Source organism: Macrotis lagotis, chromosome 1 (genome assembly GCF_037893015.1).
Source record: "Macrotis lagotis isolate mMagLag1 chromosome 1, bilby.v1.9.chrom.fasta, whole genome shotgun sequence".
Lineage (NCBI taxonomy): Eukaryota > Metazoa > Chordata > Mammalia > Peramelemorphia > Peramelidae > Macrotis > Macrotis lagotis.
The window spans coordinates 450,705,881-450,726,731 of record NC_133658.1 but is presented as its reverse complement, the minus strand read 5'-3'; the positions used below and the strand labels follow the sequence as shown (position 1 = coordinate 450,726,731).

The 20,851-nt window shown below is 34.7% G+C and overlaps 1 protein-coding gene across 4 annotated transcripts in view; it reads left to right on the top strand.

The window, feature by feature from the left end:
* Positions 1-20,851, top strand: part of TRIM9 (tripartite motif containing 9) — a 159,110-nt gene that overhangs the window by 74,111 nt on the left and 64,148 nt on the right. For all 4 annotated transcript variants that reach the window (XM_074213468.1, XM_074213470.1, XM_074213467.1 and 1 more), the window contains exons 5-6: positions 2,145-2,298; positions 20,355-20,512. In XM_074213468.1, coding sequence (XP_074069569.1) covers positions 2,145-2,298; positions 20,355-20,512 — 312 coding nt within the window. The remainder of the gene's footprint in view (positions 1-2,144; positions 2,299-20,354; positions 20,513-20,851) is intronic.

The following is a 20,851-nucleotide window of genomic DNA, read 5'->3' as shown; positions in this document are numbered from 1 at the left end:
ATGTTTTGAAGGGCATTAGTAATAACCTATGTACAGTTATGGGGACAGTCAATGCAAAGGCATAGATCCAGGAGAGGCAGTGGCATGTGTGGAAAAAATAGCATATAAGGAAATAAAAAGAAAGAAATATATAGAAATAAGATAGATTAAATAATTAAAATTAAATAAATAATATATTTAGATAATTTATTATATCACAATATTATTTATATCTTTAATATATGATAATATTATATTATTATTTAGTATATAACAAAAATAATTATATATTATATATTTCTATAATATATAATTTATGTAATAATATATTTATATAAATTAAATAAATAAAAAGGTAAATAGAAAAATAACATGCAAACATGCAAACATAAGGAAATAAAAGGAAATAAAACTATGTTATTTTTCTATATATGTATATGCACACATATATAATATATATTATATATATGTTTGTATGTATAAAGGTGAATCCAGTAAATACAAGCTAATTGATAACAAGGTTTCAAGGTAGCATTTGAGTTGAATTTTGAAGTAATCTTGAGATTTAGAAGTTGAAGTGAGGAGGAAGGGCAGTATAAAAATAAGACATATGTAGATAATAATGCACAGTAATATATAAGTGTATTAGAGGAGTACCTAAGAGAAGAATATGGTACTATAAGAGATGGGAAGAGGAAGATCACTGCTGACTATTTCAGTTTATGTCTCTCTGTCTCTGTGTGCCCAAGAAGGTGGATTCAAATCTGGTTTCTTCTACAGAAGAGTGGGGGAATAGGAAGAGGATTTCTCTTTTCAAGGTCCTTTATTTTCCCAAGGAAAGTCCCCTGGTTATTGGAAATTATTTTTCCCTGATCACAATAATCTAAAAAATTATTATTATTATGGTTTTATCGATGAATAAAATGAGGTTTGGGGAAATTAAAAGATTTATTTTGTCACATGATTATTAGGTATTCTGAATTGTCTTGAAGCTCTAGGCACATGTGATTTATACCTTGATAGTTTATTACTCCTTACCTGAACATACTTTGATTTTTTCTGTTAGTCAAGGCCAAATTTTAATGAAATGTTATAATTTAAAATTGATTATCCTTAAAGCTCAGTTTACACTTAAAGTAAACCTTTGCTTGTTAAGTGTGACATTTTCAAATAAAAATACAAAATTAAAAAGCAGACAAAGAAATGGAAAGAAAATGAATATGATGTTTAGGAAAAAGAAAAGCTCCACAATGAATACATAAAAGAGAAAGCATTTAGTAAACCCTTACTGCATTCCAAGTACAAGGCTAAGTTCTTTGGATATAAATACAAAAACAGAGTATCTAGTATATAGTAAGCACTTAATAATTGCTTGTTGACTAAGAGTTCTTACATTCATGATCCAAAAATTAAATACATAGGGGAGTATTGATCAGGGAGGGATATTTTGATTTAGAAGGCTACAGGGATGATGAGTGGAATTAATGATTACATTGATTTGAATTATGAGCCCATGACATGGTAAGGGGTGTATATGTTCAAGCACTTGGTAAGAAGATAGCCAGAAAGAGAAATGAAGCATGGATAATATCAGATCTAGACATACTAGATGATAGGAAGTAAATACTAATCAGCACATTGGGGACCCAGGACAGGGTTGCAAAGAATTAAGTCTTCTATGTTTAGTTCTGGTCTATGAAATGATAATCACTTCACAGACTTTTTCTTTAAGATGTCAGAAATTATAATTTGATGAATACAATTAATTTAGGATCTCTTATCATTTTCTTCCTTCATTTTGTGATTCTAAAGAGGGGTGCAATGTCATTTCTCAATATAAGAGGGAGACTAACTGGTTAATTTCATAGGTGGGTTATGCATCACCTGTTGCAGTAGCACTGAGTTCACTAAGTAATATCAGAAAGAAATGTACTAGTGTTTAGCATATACATCATTTATATCCATAAAATTAGTTTGCACCAACACTTGCCTGTTAATAAATGTAAAATTAGCTCTAAATATATGGATATTTGGAAATGTGTCAAGAAAAGTTTGGAGTTGGGTAAAAACCATTTCAGAGATTTCAGTTTTTTCCAGGTAAGGATATAGCTGTTCTATTTCCTGGCAAAGCATAAAATCTTTCACACAATCTTTAATGTGATTAGATCTCTGATGCACTCATTAGGAGAGTGCATTTGACTGAAGATCAATGGGGAAAAGGGACTCTTACACCAAGGATGACAACAGACTTTGATTTGAATCTAGACAACACACCTCTGCTGCAGTCCATCCACCAACTTGATTTTGTACAAATGAAAGGTAAGTATTTATATCCAGATAAGTCAAAAAAGTATTTTATGTGGATATTGTTGCTTATAAAATTGTATTTCAAGTATTTGTTGGCAACATAAACAAGCATGTTAACTTATTAGGATACATCATAACTAGTCTTCTAAGAAGATTTGCATAGTGTCTGATTTTGTCATGTAAAGAAGTAAATAGGGGTGGCTAGGTGGCGCAGTGGATAGAGCACTGGCCTTGGAGTCAGGAATACTTGAGTTCAAATCCGGCCTCAGACACTTAATAATTACCTAGCAGTGTGGCCTCGGGCAAACCACTTAACCCCATTGTCTTGCAAAAACTAAAAAACAAAACAAAACAAAACAAAAAAGAAGTAAATAGTTTTTATATGTTTAATTTGACTTTCTGATAATTTTTCTCCTAATCTCTAAAATGATTTTTGGATTATATTCTGGATGACTGATAGAATATTACATTGCAAAGCAGTCAAACCTCTATAACACAATTATGTGTTTTTTTTTTTGTAGAAAAGATAAAAACTTGAACCTAGGAGGTATAAAGAGTTAGTGTTGCACATATTAATGCAGAGAGATTTAGAAAATTGTCTTTGATCAGGTAGCTTGGATGTTTCAGAGAAATATATTTCTAGGCTACGTTTGGCAAAGTATTTAACAACTTCTTTGAAAAATGGAAGAAAAAATATTCTAAATAAAATATAAATTAACACATAATAAACTTTGTGAGGAGAAGATAGTTGAGATAAGCTAGAGGTTTCCAAATTTTATTGACATCAACCTTTTCTACCCTCCCCCCACCACTTCCACATGATTCTCCCAGAACAATCAATATAGAACTTCCTTCTAGGTCATATTTTATTTGAACAAGGCAAAACCATATAGAAATGGGTCTGGACTCTGCACTAATATTTCTTACAATTTTAAAAGAACCTTCTTTTATGGGATACTTCTCACAAAGTTGATCATTTTTGCAGCAACTGGAAAAATTAAATATAGCTCCTAATATTTCAAGATACAAATAATTGTAAGACATTCAGTTTGTCTGAATATATAAAGGGTCATATTTTAAAATAGTTATTGTAGACCATCCATTCATTCTAATGCTAATTAATCTATCTCTACAGAGACTAAAAGAATTTTTAATGATATCTTTTGTATTTACATTTTTATTTATTTATTTTAATTAATTTTTTTTTTTTTTAGGTTTTTGCAAGGTAAGGGATTAAGTGGCTTGCCCAAGGTCACACAGTTAGGTAATCATTACATGTCTGAAGCCAGATTTAACTCAGGTACTCCTGACTCCAGGGTCTCTGCTCTATCCACTGTGCCACCTAGCTGCCCCGAGACCAAAAGAATTTTCCTACATTATACACATTTAAAATTTTTTAAATCTATAAAAAAATAACAAAAATGTGTCTTTATGTGGCATTGTTATCAATCTTCCCCAACAACTTTAACAAATAGTAGGATATTATTAAATTTGCACCTTTAAATAAATATGTTGTTTTATCTACTTAAAATGAAAAAAGAGAAAGACATCAATATCTCAGGTAATCAACTAGAAGGTTGGGTTTGAAACACTGCATATACCAAACAAAAGTTCTTTAGATATATGAATAATTCTTCTCACTGCTGACACTATTTAGGCTGTTTGTCAAGCATTGTTTCAATCATATGAAGAGCTACAATTAACACCAAAATTTCTAATTATTAGTCCCAAAAATAAAGCAGCAATTCTATAAGCAATTATGATGCACAAAATCATTTTTATATCACAGACTTTTAAAAGGTTATTTTATTTAAAAGCATTTCTTTTTCTGGAAAAAAATATTTTTTGTATATATACTTTCACGATCTTATTAAATTTATTGGTTTCCTGCTATTTTTAGCTAAAACATGTGTATAAAACAAAATTAATCATTACTGATCAGCATCAGCAAACAATCATAACACCAATAACTGCTTACTAATTCCAATAATAAGGTGAAATAAATTTAGGATTTGAAGCAAAGTATTAATACATCTTAGATGGGATATATCACTTTTAACTGATCAATAAACTATGAAAAATTGGGAACTTAGGCAACATCTAGTTCAATTTTTCCTCATGTTTCAGATGAAGTAATGGAGGCCCAGAAAGATGACATTTCTTATATAAAGTCATTATCATGCCCTATCTAGCAGTTTCTTATATGATTAATTGACTGCCCCCTCTGAGATTTGAGAAATTTAGTCTTTGTTCATAATAAGTCCTTATTACTATGTCAAAGCATTCATAAATGATTCAATAAATTAGGAGGGCACTGAATCCTGATCAATCACACCACCATTGACCTAGTTCCAGAATAAATTTTTATTTAGGTTATTTAAAAAGGTCAACATAAATATTGTATCCTTAAAGGGGAAAGAAGACACTTAAATGGAAAGGGAACAGAAGGAGCAATTGATTGTTCAGTCATTTCTGATTCTTGGTGCCCTTATAAGATTTTCTTGGCAAAAGTGATTTACTATGTCCTTCTCCAGTGAATTAAGGTAAATAGATAATAAGTGACTTGCCCAGTATCACACAGCTAGTGAGTGTGTTAGGGAAGGTTTGAACTCAGCTCACCCTAAGCCACCTAAGTGCCCATTTGATATTCTCTCATTTCTCCTGAACCCAAAAATAAATCATAGGATAATTACCCTCAATAAGTGTATCCCTGGGATGGATCTTGAAGCATTATATTACAGATTAATATCATGAGTCAGCTAGTAAATAAACCTAACTCCACATTGTACATAGAAACTTGAAATTTATAGATAGGTGAAAATGGTGAATTGCAAAATTAATCATGTCCGTGAATATGTATGATGTGATAGTCATTTCTCAGTGGATTTTTCTTCAAAAATATCACCTCTTAATTTCTATTTATTTGCTTTTAACAGCATTTCAAGAAAATTGAATCCAATAATATATGTAGTGTTCCAAACCCATAGATTTCCTTCTGTACTTAGAAGGGAGGGAGATATTTTTCTCCTGTCTTCTTTGGTGCAAAAAATGGTCATTATAATTATACAACAGGTTTTGTTCTTGCTCCTTTCATTTGCATTATTACGGTCAATGTATATATCATTTTTCCTTATTCACTTAATTCTGCATCAATTCATCTATTTTGGTTGTTTTGGAAACAAAAGTTATTTTTCATTAATAGATTATATTGATTTATTGTCATTTTAAGGAATTAACAACTATTTTATAATTTTATCAGTTTTCATTTATTTAAAGTAAATATCATTAGATATAGCCCAGTTAAACAAAAGGTCTTTGGGATCCTTAACGATTTATTTTTCTTTTAAAATTTACTTATTTATTTATTTTCCAAATACATGTAAAGATAGTTTCCAACATTTATCCTTCTGCAAACTTTGAAGTTTCAGATTTTTCTACCACTCTTTCTTCCCTCACTGCTCACCAGGGCAGAAAACAATTTGATATAGTTTATATATATATATATATATATATATATATATATATATATATATACATATATATATAATATATATATTATATATATATTACAATCATGTTTAACATGTTTACATATTAGTCATATTATGAAAAAAGAATTAGAACTTAGGAGAAAAAACCCATTAGAATGAAAAAAAATAAAAGAAGTTTTAAAAGGTGAACATAACGTATTTTGTTCTGCATTCAGAATCCAAAGTTTCTTCTCTGAATGTGGATGACAATCTCAGGATTGTCCTTAATCACTGAACTTCTGGGAGAAGTTACTTCTGTAGAGTTGATCATCTCACAATGTTGCTATTAATGTGAACAATATTCTCCTGGTTCTGCCCACCCCTTTCAGCATCAGTTCATGCAAGTCTTTCTGAAGTTAGCCCACTCATGATATCATAGAAAACAATAGTACTCCACTACATTCATATACTTGATTTGTTAAGCAGTTCCCCAATTGATGGACAATATAAGGTGTATTTTACAAAATTTCACAAATACATTTATTAATTGCCTTAGCCTTACAAATGTCTTTCTCCCTCCTTATCCCTTTTAATTAGACCTATTTTTGTTTTTGCTTTGTCTGAGATTGCTTTTATTTAACTTCAGCTGAAGTGTAATATATTCTACTCCAACCTTTTTGCCTTTACTCTATGTGTATCTCTCCACTTCAAATGTGCTTAAGGTGAACAACATACTGGAGAATTCTGGTTTTTAATCCATTCTGTTATCTTCTTTCCTTTTTGGGGGTGAATTCACCCCATTCACATTCACAATTAAGATAACTAATTCTGCATTTTTTCCATCTTCTCCCTCATTGTACTTTTCTCTCTCTTTTCCCTTTATCCTCCTCCTCTTCTAACTTCTGCCTCTCTCTCAATTTGCCCTCCCATCAATCCTCTTCTCTTTTCTTCTCCCTTTCCCCTTTTACTTCCCTTTCTGCTTTTACTTTACTTTTTTTTACTTAAAGTTTACCTTACTTTTCCTTTTCTTTTCCCTTTTATCAGCCTCATCTTCCCCATTCTTTCCCCTCTCCCCTACTTCCCAGTAGGGAAGGATACATTTCTAAACACAATTGGAATGTATATTTTCTCTCTTTGCACTGAATCTATTGAGAGTAAGATTTACTTAAGCTCACACCTTCCCCTCTTTCCCTTTCCTATAATATGTCCTTTGTGCCTCATCATGTGGTATTATTTATCCTTTAATGCCTTCTTTTCATAGTATAATCCTTTTTCATGTCTTGTTTTATACCAGTCTTGTGACCAAACCCTCTATCAAAATACACTCCTCTTTTTTGTCCAGATAGAGCACAATTCACAAGGACTGATTACAAAATTTCATCACATCATAAACTCTTTATACTTTCATCCTCTGTTCAAGTACCCTTTCCTCAACTGTCCCATTAGAAATATAATTCTCAAGACTCATAAGCATCATCAAATTATATTCAGTTTTTAATCTATACTCCTTTCAACTATTCTAAGAGAAATATGATTCTTGAGAGTTGCAACATGGGGTTGATGATCAATCTTAATAGACTTGTTCATTTCATCAGTGCAACAATCAGGGACAATCTTGGTATCTGCAATGGAGAATACCGTCTTTATCCGGAGAAAGAATTGTGGAGTTCGAACAAAGACCAAAGACTATTACCTTTAATTAAAAAAATAAAAACATTATCTTATTATGTAATCTTGCTATCTCTTATATTTTGTTTTTTGACTTAAGGATGATTTCTCTCTCAACAGATTCAATTTTGATCAGTGCACAGCATGGAAACAGTGTAAAGACTATCAGATTGCCTTCTGCTGGGGATAGGGGAGGGAAGCGAGATTAGGGGGGAAAAATTGTAAAATTAAAAAATAAATGAAAAAAAAGAGTTGCAAGTATTATCTTCCCAAATGAGGATGTAGACAGAGCATTTTCTCCCTTGTTCATTTACCTGTTTATACATCTCTTAAGTTGTATTTGAAGGCAAATATTTTGTTCATTTCTGGTCTTTTTATTAGGTAAATTTGAAAGTCCTCTATTTTGTGGAAAATCCATCTTTTCCCCCCTAAAAGAATATCCTGAATTTTACCAGGATTTTTGGTTGTAATCCAAGCTCCTTTGCCCTCCAGAATTTAATATTACAGACCCTCTGATACTTTAATATTGAAACTGAGAAGTCCTAGGTAATTCCAACTGTGACTCCCTGTTATTTAAATGACTTCTTTTTGACTGCTTGCAGCTTTTTCTCCTTTAGTTAATAATTCTGAAATTTGGCTATAATATTCCTTAGAGTTTTTATTTTGGAGTCTCTTTCTGGTGATTGATAAATTCATTCAAGGACTATTTTATCTTCTTATTCTAGGATATTAGGGAACTTTTCAATGATAATTTCCTGCAAGATATCGTCCAGGCTTTTTTTTTTTTCTGATCGTGGCTTTCAAATAGATCAATAATTTATAAATTATCTCTTCTGGATCTATTTTTTTCAGGTTGATCATTTTTCCTAAGAGATACTTTACATTTTCATCTATTTATTTTTAGTCTTTTGGTTTTGTTTGATGGAATCTTGGTGTCTTATAGAATCATTGGTTTCTATTTGTACAATTCTAATTTTTAGGGTTTTATTTTCTTTGGTTAGCTTTTGTGTTTCCTTTTCCAGTTGGTCAGTTTTACTTTTTGAAGCATTTTGAAGTATATTCCTTTTCCAATTGACTATTTTTACCTTTAAAAAAGTTGATTTCTTTTCCCATTTGGACAATTTTACTTGTAAAGTTGTTGTTTTCTTTTGTCAATTTTTCATAATTCTCTTGCATGACTCTCATTTCTTTTCTTCATTTTTCTTTTTTCTCTCTTCTTTGGTTTTTAAAATCCTTTTTAAACTGTCCCAAGAGATCATTTTTGCATTTTAGACCAATTTATAAACCCCTTTTGATAGTTGAGCTCTGCTCCTGCAGCACAGAGGGTATAATACCAAGCTTTTTGTGACCCCAGATTGGGGTCTTGTCCCTGACTTATTCCATGTCTAGAGCATTGCCTATGTTTCATATGCTTGTGTTTTGCTCTCTACATTAGGGTAGCCCAACCCAGTCCCTCCTGTTGTACTAGCATTCCTGAGGCTCTCTTCCAAGCTTGGGTTGGGACCTTCACTGCTGGTCTACTACACTGCTGAATTGCTGAGCCCAGACTTGAATTGTGCTGTGGCTAATATCCTCCTTTTGGCTTTCCAACTCTCCCACCTAAACTGTGTTATTCTTCTCCTTTACCCACATGAGACAGATCTTTACTGAAGTTCCTCCATGATATCTTGAGTTGAGAACTTGTTTCATTTTTGTTTTTGTGGGTTCTGAAGCTTTAGGATCTCTTTAAAGGATTCACTTAAAGTTGGTTAGGAAGAAGCTCTAGTAGCTTCCTAATTTTGAGCTACCATCTTGGCTCTGCCCCAGAAATATTTTTCAAGACTGTAAATAGGACTCAGCAATACCAATAGTCTATTTTTCAAAGAAATCCTACAAAAAGGGGGAAAGTTTCACATGTTTAAAAATATTTATAGCAGGTTGCACAGAATTGAAAACTGAGTGGATGTCCATTATTTGAGGAATGGCTGAACAAGTTAATAAATCATTCATGGTCAAACTTTAGACAAACATGAAAAGAATCACATGAACTAATACTAAATGAAATGAGCAGAACCAAGAGAACATTGTACACATTAAGAACAACATTGTGGGGGACGGAGCCAAGATGGTGACAAGAAAGAATCCAGTCTCAGGCGCTTGCTCATAAAACTCATAAGCTAAGGACTCTAACTAAACTTTCAAGAGGCAGAACCCACAGAGGGACACAGGGAAGCAGTTCTCCTACTCAAGGTAACCTGGAAAAGAGCAGAAAGGCTCTGCTTCCCGGGGTTGGAGGGGCGGCCCACCAGAGGGGTGGCCCGCCCACCAGAGCGAAAGAACTTCAGCCTCCCAGAGGCAGCCCCAGGGCGCTGGGAGCCCAGCTCACAGCAGCAGGGGAGTCTCCTGAGCTACACCCCAGTGGTGCACCGGGCACAAAGTAGGGGAACAGTGGGGGGGACCTCTGCCAGAGTGAGCACATGGAGCCCAGCCCTCAGGGCACACAGCAAGCAATGTGGTCTTTCTGCAGCTCAGATCCAGGAACAGAAGCAGGTGGAGCCAGTAGGCAGGAGCCCCCAGGGCATGAGCCCACTGAGCTGAGGGAGGGGGAGTGAAGAGAGAGAGACTGCGGAGCTCTGTCCTCTGCCCCTGGAACAGGACTCTGGGGCTCTGACCACATTCAGATCCTGATCACAGCCTAGCCCCCCCCACCCATAGGACAGCAGGGTCCCCCCCATCTCAGCCCCATGGCAGAGGGGGGCACTTACAGTCATTCACAGACCAGTAGGGAGGACACAGCTTCACATACTGAGACCCTTGTGGGAGTGTCCCAAAAGCTCAGGAAGCACCCCAAAACCAGGCTAAGGCTGGGAAAATGAGCAAGAAGAGAAAAAAGAGGAACACCATTGAGAAATATTTTGCAAATGAGCCCAAGAAAGATCAAAATGCTCAGTCTGAAGATGAGGAAGCACAAGCTCCTGCATCTAAAGACTCCAAGAAAAACAGAAATTGGGCTCAGGCTATGACAGAGCTCAAAAAAGACTTTGAAAATCAAATGAGGGAGTTAGAAGAAAAACTGGGAAAAGAAAGGAGAGAGAGAGGAAAAGCATGAAAATGAAGTCAGCAGCATAGTCAAGGAAATCCAAAAAAATGCTGAAGAAAATAGCATGCTAAAAACCAGCTTAGGTGAAATGGATAAAACAGTTCAAAAAGTTATTGAGGAGAAGAATGCTTTAAAAAGCAAAATTGGCCAGATGGAAAAAGAGATAAGAAAAACTCTCTGAGGAGAATAAATCCTTCAGACAAAGAATAGAATTCAGGGAAATTGATGAATTTACCAGAAATCAGGAATCAATACTTTAAAACCAAAAAAAAAATGAAAAATTAGAAGAAAATGTGAAATATCTCATTGAAAAAACAACTGATATGGAAAACAGACTTAGGAAAGATAATTTGAAAATTATTGGAATACCTGAAAGTCATGATCAGGAAAAGAGCCTTGACATCATTTTCAAAGAATTACTACAGGAAAATTGCCCTGATATTCTAGAAACAGAGGGCAAAATAGAAATGGAGAGAATCCACCGATTCCCCCGAGAAAGAGATCCCAAAAAACCAACCCCTAGGAATATTATAGCCAAGTTCCAGAACTCCCAAGTCAAAGAGAAAATATTACAAGCAGCCAGAAGGACACAGTTCAAGTATCGTGGAGCTGCAGTTAGGATCACACAGGATTTAGCAGCAGCTACATTGGAAGCTTGTAGGGCTTGGAATACAATATACCAGAAGGCAAAAGAGCTTAGAATGCAGCCAAGAATGAACTACCCAGCAAGGCTGTATGACCTCTTCCAGGGAAAAAGATGGACTTTCAATGAACCAGGGGAATTTCAGATGTTCCTTTTGGAATGGCCAGAGCTGAACAGAAGGTTTGATCATCAGATACAGGACTCAGGTGAAGCATGGAGATTGGAGGAGAGGGGGGAAATATGAGGGACTCAATGAGGATGAACTGCATGTATTCCTGCATAGAAAAATGACACTGATAATACTCATATGAACCTTCTCAGTTAATAGAGCAGGTAGAGGGAGCTTTTATAGTTGAAGCACAGGAGAAAGCTGAATTTGAAGATAAAATATGGTGTAAAAATGGAGTCAATAGAAAAAAAGGGAAATGTAATGGGAGAAAGAAAAAAGGAGAGGAGGAATAGGCTAAGATATTTCATATAACAAGATTTTTCTTTATTACAATGAGCTATTGCAGTGATATGGAAGGGGGGGAAGACAAGGGGGAATGAGAGAAACTTCGCTTTCATCAGAGGTGGTTAGGAGAGGAAACAGCATATATACTCAATGGGGTATAGACATCTGGAGTAAGAAGGAGAGGGGGGGACGGGGGAAGGGGGGTTACGTGAGTGATTGAGGAGAGGATGGACTATGGGCGGAGAGTGGTCAGATATAACACATTTTCTTTTTTACTTCTTGCAAGGGGCTGGGATTGGATAGCCTGTTTGAGACCATAGGGCCAGGTGGATGCTGGGCCTAAGGGGTGGTATGGTTGCTCAGGGCCTCTTGGCCCTAGAGCCAGGGATCTGTCTGCTGCGCCACTCAGCTGCCCTACAGCAGAGTCAGAGTGAAAGGAGAGAGAAAGTACATGGTAGTGGAGAAATACGAAATGAGGGAGTTGTGATCAGCAATGGCAATAGTGGAAAAATATGTAAGTAACTTTTGCCATGGACTTATCATAAAGAATGTGATCCACCCGTGACAGAGTTGTTGGTGTTGGAACAAAGACTCAAGCACATTTTTTATTATTATTTTGGGGTGGGGTGCAGGGCAAATGGGGCTGGGGTGGCCTGCCTGGGGCCACATAGCAGGGTGATCACTGGGTGTCTGAGGCTGGATTTTGACCCCGTGCTCCTGGCTCAAGGGCCAATGCTCTGTCTGCCACCCAGCCACCCCTACTATTATTACTATTTTATTTTATTTTGGGTCTTTTTTTTTCTTATTTTTTTCTTATTTTATTTTATTTTATTTTTTGGTTTTTGCAGGGCAGTGGGGTTGGGGTGGCTTGCATGTCACATGGCTGGGTGATTGTTGGGTGCATGGGGCCACATGTGGGCTTGGGTGCTTGTGGCTCCAGTGCTGGTGCTTCATCCATTGCACCACCTGGCCATACCTACAATTATTACTTTTTTTTTTATTTTAATTTTTTTCTCTCTCCCCTTTACTTTATCACTCAAGCAAGTCTATATTTATGGGAGGAGGGGGTATTTCATTTACTCTTAAACAAGAATATTTTATTAATGTAAAAAAACATTATTTGTACAAAATGAGAACAAATATTAAATTAATTTAAAAAAAGAACAACATTGTGAGATGTTCTGTTATGTTGGATGAAGCTCTCTCAGCAGTTTAGAGCTAAAGGACATCTCTGAGAGGCTTGATATGGAGTCTGAATACATACTATGTTTACTTTTTTATGTTCTTTTATGTTATTTCTTCCTTTTTTGTGTTTTTTCTTTCCTCTTAATTCTAATTCCTTTCTCAATCTAATATGTAAATATATTAAACATAAATGTACATGTACAACTTTTATCAGATTGTTCATTGCCATGGGGAGAGGGGAAGGAAAGGGGGATGTTAGAAAAATGTGAAACTCAGAAATTTACAAATGAATGAATGTTGAAAAACTACCATTGCATGTAATTGGGAAAATAAAGTAACATTTCAATGAAAAAAATTAAAATTAAAAAATTAAAATTAAAAATTGGAATTAAAAAGAAAGAGCAAAAAAAGAATATAAATGGTTCTGAAGACAAAAAATTTAGCTCCTAATTTAGAATATACTCCCTCTTCACCTCTGCCTAATTTAGAATATACTCCCTCTTCACCTCTGCCTCTTATGAGCTTCCTCCAAAGCATTTCTCAATTGCCATTTCCTACACGAGCTTTTTTCTGTTCCCACCAATTGTTTATATTCTCTTTTAAAATATTATTTTATATAAGATATGCTTTTATGTGCATGTGTATAAATATATGTTCATATATACATTTTGAAGCTTTTGAAGCTTTAAATGGCACCAAAAATTTTAGGACACCCTGTAAAATATTAGTCATTTTTAGAAGAGTGGCAGCTAGGTAGCACAGTGGATAGAGCACTGGCCAGCCTCACACTTAATACTTACTTAGCTGTATGACCTTGGGCAAGTCACTTAACCCCATTGTCTTGTAACCCCCCCCCCATAAAAACAACCAAAAAAAGAGGAATTAGGACAAAGGAAAAAGAAAGAAAACCATAAGGATAAAGGAAAAAACAAGTTGGGGTTTTTTTTTTTTAGTTGTTTTTTTTTGCAAGGCAGTGGGGTTCAGTGGCTTGCCCAAGGCCATACAGCTAGGTAATTATTAAGTGTCTGAGGCTGGATTTGAGCTCCTGATTCCAGGGCTGGTGCTCTAACCACTGCACCGCCTAGCCACGCCCAAATCTTTTTTGAAGTGAAGCGAGAATATATTAAGATTTTGTGGTTTTTGTTTTTTTCCCTCTAGATGTGAATGGCATTATTCAAAACAAATCTCCCAGTGTTGTCCTTGATATCTGAACTGCTGAGAGGAGCTGCATCCATCATAGTTGATCAACTCAAAATGTTGTTGTTAATGTGTACAATGTTCTCTTAGTTCTGCTTCCTTCACTCAGTATCTGTTCATGTAATGTTTTCCATGCTTTTCTAAAGTCCAACCACTCGTGGTTTCTTATAGAACAATAGTATTCCATAACATTCATACACCACAACTTTTTCAGCCAATCCCCAATTGATGAGCATCTCCGCAATTGATGAGCATCTCCCTAATTTCCAATTCTTTGCCAATATGAAAAGAGCTGCTAAAATATTTTCAACATGTGGGACTTGCCCCATTTTTATGATATCTTTTGAATATAGGCCTAGTATTGGTATTGCTGGGTCAAAGGAGATGATCAGTTTTATTATTTTGGGGCATAGTTCAAGATCATTTGATTTTTGATAAGTTTTGAGTTTTGATTTTTGCAAGGCAATGGGGTTAAGTGGCTTGCCCAAGGCCACATAGCTAGGTAATTATTAAGTGTCTGAGGCTGGATTTGAACTCAGGTACTCCTGACTCCAGGTCCAGTGCTCTATCCATTGAACCACCTAGCTGCCTGGATCATTTGATTTTTAAAGTCCTTTTTAAGCTCTTCCAAGAACTCTTGTTGGGTTTGTGATTATTTGATATTTTTCTTTGAAGTAAGAGTGTTTCACTTTTTTCACAATCTTCTTCTGAGTATGAACCTAGATTTTCTTTGTCTCCATAATAGCTATATATGGTTGGCATCTTTCTCTTTTGATTACTCATTATTAACTTTTTTTAGTGGTTTATTATTATAGTCAAGTCCTAGTCCTGAGTTCTGGGAGATGATGCCTCAGGTTTTACCCACTATGGTTTCTTAAGTTTCATCTGGGAGTGGGACTTCAGTCACTTCTTTGCCACAGAGTCACTGCTAGGGCCTCCAGCCACACAGTCATTGAAACTACTTTCTGTAGTCCTTCTCATAGCTTTGAACTTTAACTCACTTCTGTAATCTGCAGTTAAGAAGCATGCTTTTCTGTGAGTGTCCACAACCAACAGGATATTCCTTTCACACACCAAGTTACCACATTCACCAAGTGTGAGTTCATTTCTCTTCACCCATAGCTGCAGACCATATATGGTTAGCATCTCTGTGACTGGCATCCAACAAATGGAGAAGATCCTTTAATGTCCAACCCCCCATATAGTCCATGTGGTAAAAGTTCCTGAAGTTGAGTCTGCCAAGTACCAGCAGGACTTATTGTTTATTGATTCAATGGAGTTTTCCTGGAAGTGTCTGCATTTCTGTCATGTCAAGCTTCCACTCCTGGAGACTGGATTTTAAGGTCCTTTACAGTTAGTTATCTTAGAAGGATAAATGTTTTACCCTAAATTTTAATAAAAATTCAAATTGAAATTAAAAATTCAAATTAATAACCAAAAGCATGTTGAAGTACCCAATCTTTTAAATAGTTGTTACTTCTTGAAAATTTTTTTCATCTCTCAATGTGCATCTCTCCCCCAAAATAGTTTGCAATCATGGATATTCTCTCTTAAAGCAGAAATAAAAAAAAACCTCTTCTCTCCCAAAATCTCATGCCAATTCTTTCCCTTATTCTCACAAGCAATATGTTACAATCATTCTCATCACTAAACTTGAAACATTCTTAAATAGCAGTATACATATTTTGAAACACAATCTTATCTTCATGTGCCATAATTTGTTTAGTCAATTCCTCCAAAATGAGAAACCTCCTTTCTTATTTTACAGTTCTCAGAGACCAAAAAACCCTACTGTTGTGTGCCTTTCTTTTATGTCCTTGGGGTTATGTCATTAAGTCAAATTGTCCACATAGTTTATTGAGGACAATAGTTTCTAATTGCTTTCTAGAAAGGCTAGACAAAGTCACAATTCTGCTAATTGTACATATATGTGCTTTTCTCATAGTGCTTTAAAAATGATTATTTTCTCTTTTTTTGATCATTTTGGAAATTAATTGATACAAAGTTAATCCTCACAGTTGTTTTAATTTTTTATTCCTGAAATTATTAGTTACCTTAAATTTGTTTATTTGGATATTGATTGAATGTATTTCTTCTTTTGCAAATTGCCTCTTCATATCCTTTGACCATTTATCTTTTAGGGAATGATTCTTAATCTTATAAATTTAAATCATGTTATCATTATTGGAGAAATTGCAGCAAAGATGTTTTCAGTTACCTTTAAATTATATTACTTCTATTTGTACACAATCTTTTCAAATTAAAATGCAGCAAGATTGTCCCCTACATGTAGCAGAGAGCACTGTCTTTGCCTCAAAGTAAAGGGATAATAGATCTCTATTTTTTTCTGATTGAATTTACTTAACTTTTTTAGAAAGACTTTATTTTGAGTTTTATAATTCCCCCCCCATTCTTGCTTCCCTCCCCCCACCCCCCATAGAAGGCATTCTGTTAGTCTTTACATTGTTTCCATGGTATACATTGATCTCAGTTGACTGTGATTAGAAAGAAATCATATCCTTAAGGAAGAAAAATAAAGTATAAGAGATAGTAAAATTTCATATGATAACAGTTTTTTTTCTAAATTGAATGTAATAGTCTTTGGTCTTTATTCAAAGTCCATAATTCTTTTTCTGGATACAGATTTTATTTTCCATTGCAAATAGCCCAGAATCCCTGGTTGTTGCACTGATGGAATGAGCAAGTCCATCAAAGTTGATCATCACCCTCATGTTGCTGTTAGGGTGTACAGTGTCTTTCTGGTTCTGCCCAACTTGCTCAGCATCAGTTCATGCAAATCCCTCCAGGCTTCCCTGAATTCCCATCCCTCCTGATTTCTAATAGAACAATAATGTGCCATGACATATATACACCACAGTTTGTTAAGTCATTCCCCAATTGAAGGACATTCACTTAATTTCCAATTCTTTGCCACCACAGAGGGCTGCTATGAATATTTTTGTAAAAATGATGTTTTTACCCTTTTGCATCATCTCTTCAGGGCATAGACCCAGTAGTGTTATTGCTGGATCAAAGGGTATGAACATTTTTGTTGCCCTTAGGGCATAATTCCAAATTGCTCTCCAGAAAAATTGGATGAGTTCACAGTTCCAACAGAAATGTATTAGTGTCTCAGATTTACCACAACCCTTCCAACATTGATCATTGTCCTTTCTGGTCATATTGGCCAGTCTGAAACGTGTGAGGTGGTATCTCAGGGATGCTTTAATTTGCATTTCTCTGATTAGTAATGATTTAGAGCAATTTTTCATATGACTATGGATTGCTTTGATTTCCTCATCTGTAAACTGCCTTTGCATATCCTTTGACCATTTGTCAATTGGGGAATGGCTTGTTTTTTTGAAAATTTGACTCAGTTCAATGATAGATATCTTTAATCTCCTCTCTTTCTCTCTCTCTCTCTCTCTCTCTCTCTCTCTCTCTCTCTCTCTCTCTCTCTCTCTCTCTCCTCCTTTTCTAAGAAAGACTAAATTTCTTCCAGTAAAGGAAAAAAGAAGATGGCTGCTCTAGTCTCCTCAGAGAGGAGGGTTACTGAGCCAGAATTATGTCTATGTGTTCTCATGAATAGTACTAGTTTAGGGGATGTCGTTTTCAGTTTTTAGCTAAACTCCTAATTACTATTTCTTAATGGAGAGATAAAGACCTTAGTTTCTTTATCCAAATATTGACTTCCTTTCCAGCAAATATCAGTTCCACAATGAACACACACATATAGCAAATAGCAAAGAAACTCATTTATCCAAGTTGATAGAAAAAGAGAAATCAGAGAAAATATATATATGAGAACATACACCAGACAATACAGAGTGAGAGTTCTCCCACTGCAAGTAAGATAACTCAGTTCAATCAAGAGAATCCTAGATCTCATGCGAGGGGAAATTCCCCCCAAGTCTCTAGTGTAGAGAGTAGAGAGTTTAAAAAAAAAGAGAGATGGAAACAATTAGTTCCACTCATATTGCCTTCTTCCCAGAGTCTTTCCTTCCTTCAGCAACAGGAAATAGAATTGGTATCATCTGTCTTCTCTCTTGAAGTTGGAGGTCAGAAGGACTGAAAGAGATTACAAAACCAAAAGAGCTTTTCTTTCTCCACCCCACCTCTCATGCAGGCAGAGGGCACTGATCTCTACTAATCTGAAAAGCTATCAGATTATGGGTTTTGGGGCTTGGATTACATTTGTAATAAAAATTGCCTATTTAATCTTAGACAATCCATTTATCCATTGTTTGGACAAGAATATTTTCCCCATCCACAGATCTAAAGATTAACTTCTTTATTCCTCCTTTATTTTTTATGAGGTCATTCTTTATGTATAAATCATGTACCATTTGCACTTTACCTTGATGTGTGGTATGAGATTTTTCTTTTCTCACTATAGATCAATATGTTTATTTATCCTCTTCTATTGGTTGGTAATTTTGAATGCTTTAAAAGTTATTCATTTTGGATGGTTTGTGAAACTATTTCATCCCTTCTTATATTTGTAGTTCATGTAAGTTTCGAGATCTTTCTCCCTGCTTCAACTATCATCAATGAGTTGCGTCACCAGATTTATCTCTCCCTATCAAAGTTCTAGATGTATTATTGAGAAGCTGGAGTTGATCATGCAATGTCATCAGCTTTAACTGAGACTTGGCTTGATTGAAAAAGTGACTGAATGATTGAAAATCAGTTTAGCCAAACAGTTTTAAGAGTAGCTTTTAAAAAGGTAGCTTGTGGATAGAGCATTTGATCTTGAGTAAGAATAAGTAAATTCAGATAGATTTCAGGTAATTACTACCTGGTGACCTTGGATAAATCATTTAATCCCTGTATACATCAATATCTTCTTCTTAAAAAGGGTAATTTATAACACCTATCTCCCAGGCTTAATGTAAAGATAAAATAATTTAATATTTGTCAGATCAGTATGCAAATCTTAAAATTCTACATAAATGATAATTATTATCATTGATATTCCTAAAGTGTTTAGAATAAAAAGTTAGTAAAAAATACTACACATTCCAATTTCAAGTATTTTCACTAACTGTCTTTCATGCCTTTCCCTCCTCATTTCTCCTAGCTTCCCTGGGAAGTTCCTTTAAGACCCAATTAAATTTCCATTTTCTACAGCAAGTCTTCTCCAACCTCTCAATTCTAGTACTGTCCTCAATAGTCATTTTTCTATTTAACCTGTTATATAGCTTGTTTTAATTTAATTTAATCTGTTATATAGCTTGTTTATCTCATGTTATATTTGAGCTCCTGGGAAGGAAGGGGCTGTTTTTTACTTCTTTATATCCCCATGCTTAGCAAAGTCCCTGGATCATGAGAGATTCTTTTTTTTTTTTAATTTTATTTATTTAAGGCAGTGGGGTTATATCTTGCCCAAAGGCCACACAGTTAGGTAATTATTAAGCATCTGAGATCCGATTTGAACTCAGGTACCCCGGACTCCAGGGCCAGTGCTCTATCCACTGCACCACCTAGCCGCCCCCTTAGTGTATTTCTAAAAGATTATTTTATAGTTCTTAGAATTGAGTATTTATGTGATTCAGAGACACATTGTGGCAAATTTTTCTATTATCCCTAAAGCCAAGTTGCTCCAGGACTGAAACATAGGCACCTATGTTTCCATAGCTTGGTAGCTATGGAAATAGATATTTTCAGGGCTAAAAGGAATGTGCTCAATGTTCAAACTACATCAATTTTTTTACTATCATTGTTAATTGCATACATAGGGGAAAGGAAGTGTATCTTTATCTTGTATCTTTATCTATATTAGTTATTCTTCCCAGATTTTCATCTTTGTACAATAATGCTACTAAATTTAGTAACAATTAAGAGTAATGCACCATGCCCATCCCTAGAATAAGAATTATGTTTGAGAAATTGGTATAGATTCTGCTAACATGCAAATGGATTGTTTGAATAGTTTGTAAATTAGTTGTTTGGAACTTAAATATTTTTCCCCAAAGTACTCTAATAGTGTTAATATATTATCTATTAAATAAACTTTTAATATATTATGAATTAAATAAGCTTTTGTGGGTTAACCTGAGATTGGGGAGAGTGGAAATTTTATTTTGTTTTGTTTTTATTAATGAGAAATATAGTATAATACAGTTCTGCTGCAATTTTTATCTTTAGCAATCAATAAACCATCCTGAACATGGTTGAAAGAGAGCATAGTGACATAGGGACATATTTTCACCTTTCTGGGCCAACTTGCTGTTGCTCCTAGAATGGATAAAAAATTAATTTTTAAGTTGTGGAGTATTTAACGGCTTGCTGATATATTTTCACTCAATTTAAAAAAATGCAAATGTCCCTTGACAATTAATAAAGGTAGGGTTACACTCTTTTTTTATTTAGCTTCCTTTCCAGTGCCAGCAACTCCCCTTCTACAACTGGAAGATTGTTGCACACACAACAATAGTGCTACATTGTCATGGAAACAGCCACCTTTGTCAACAGTGCTGGCAGAAGGCTACATTCTGGAACTGGATGATGGAAATGGTGGTCAATTCAGAGTGAGTAGAATTTTGGCTTTCTAATTATATATTATAAGTGAGAGCAGCTGTAACTTTTGAAAGTTATGTTTTATGACTAATGTAGAACTATATTTAACATAGCTGTGATATGTATAATCTATATTAGATTTTTTACTTTCAAGGGGAGGATGGAGGGAAGGAATGGAAGGAGAAAAATGTGGATCTCAAAATCTTACAAAAATGAAGGTTGAAACAATCTTTATATGTAATTGGAAAAATAAAGAAAAAAGTAAAAAAGTTATAAGCTTTGAAAATTATTGATCAATTTTTGGGCAGCATGAATTGTTGCTAAGCACACTGGTCCTGGAATCAAAAGAT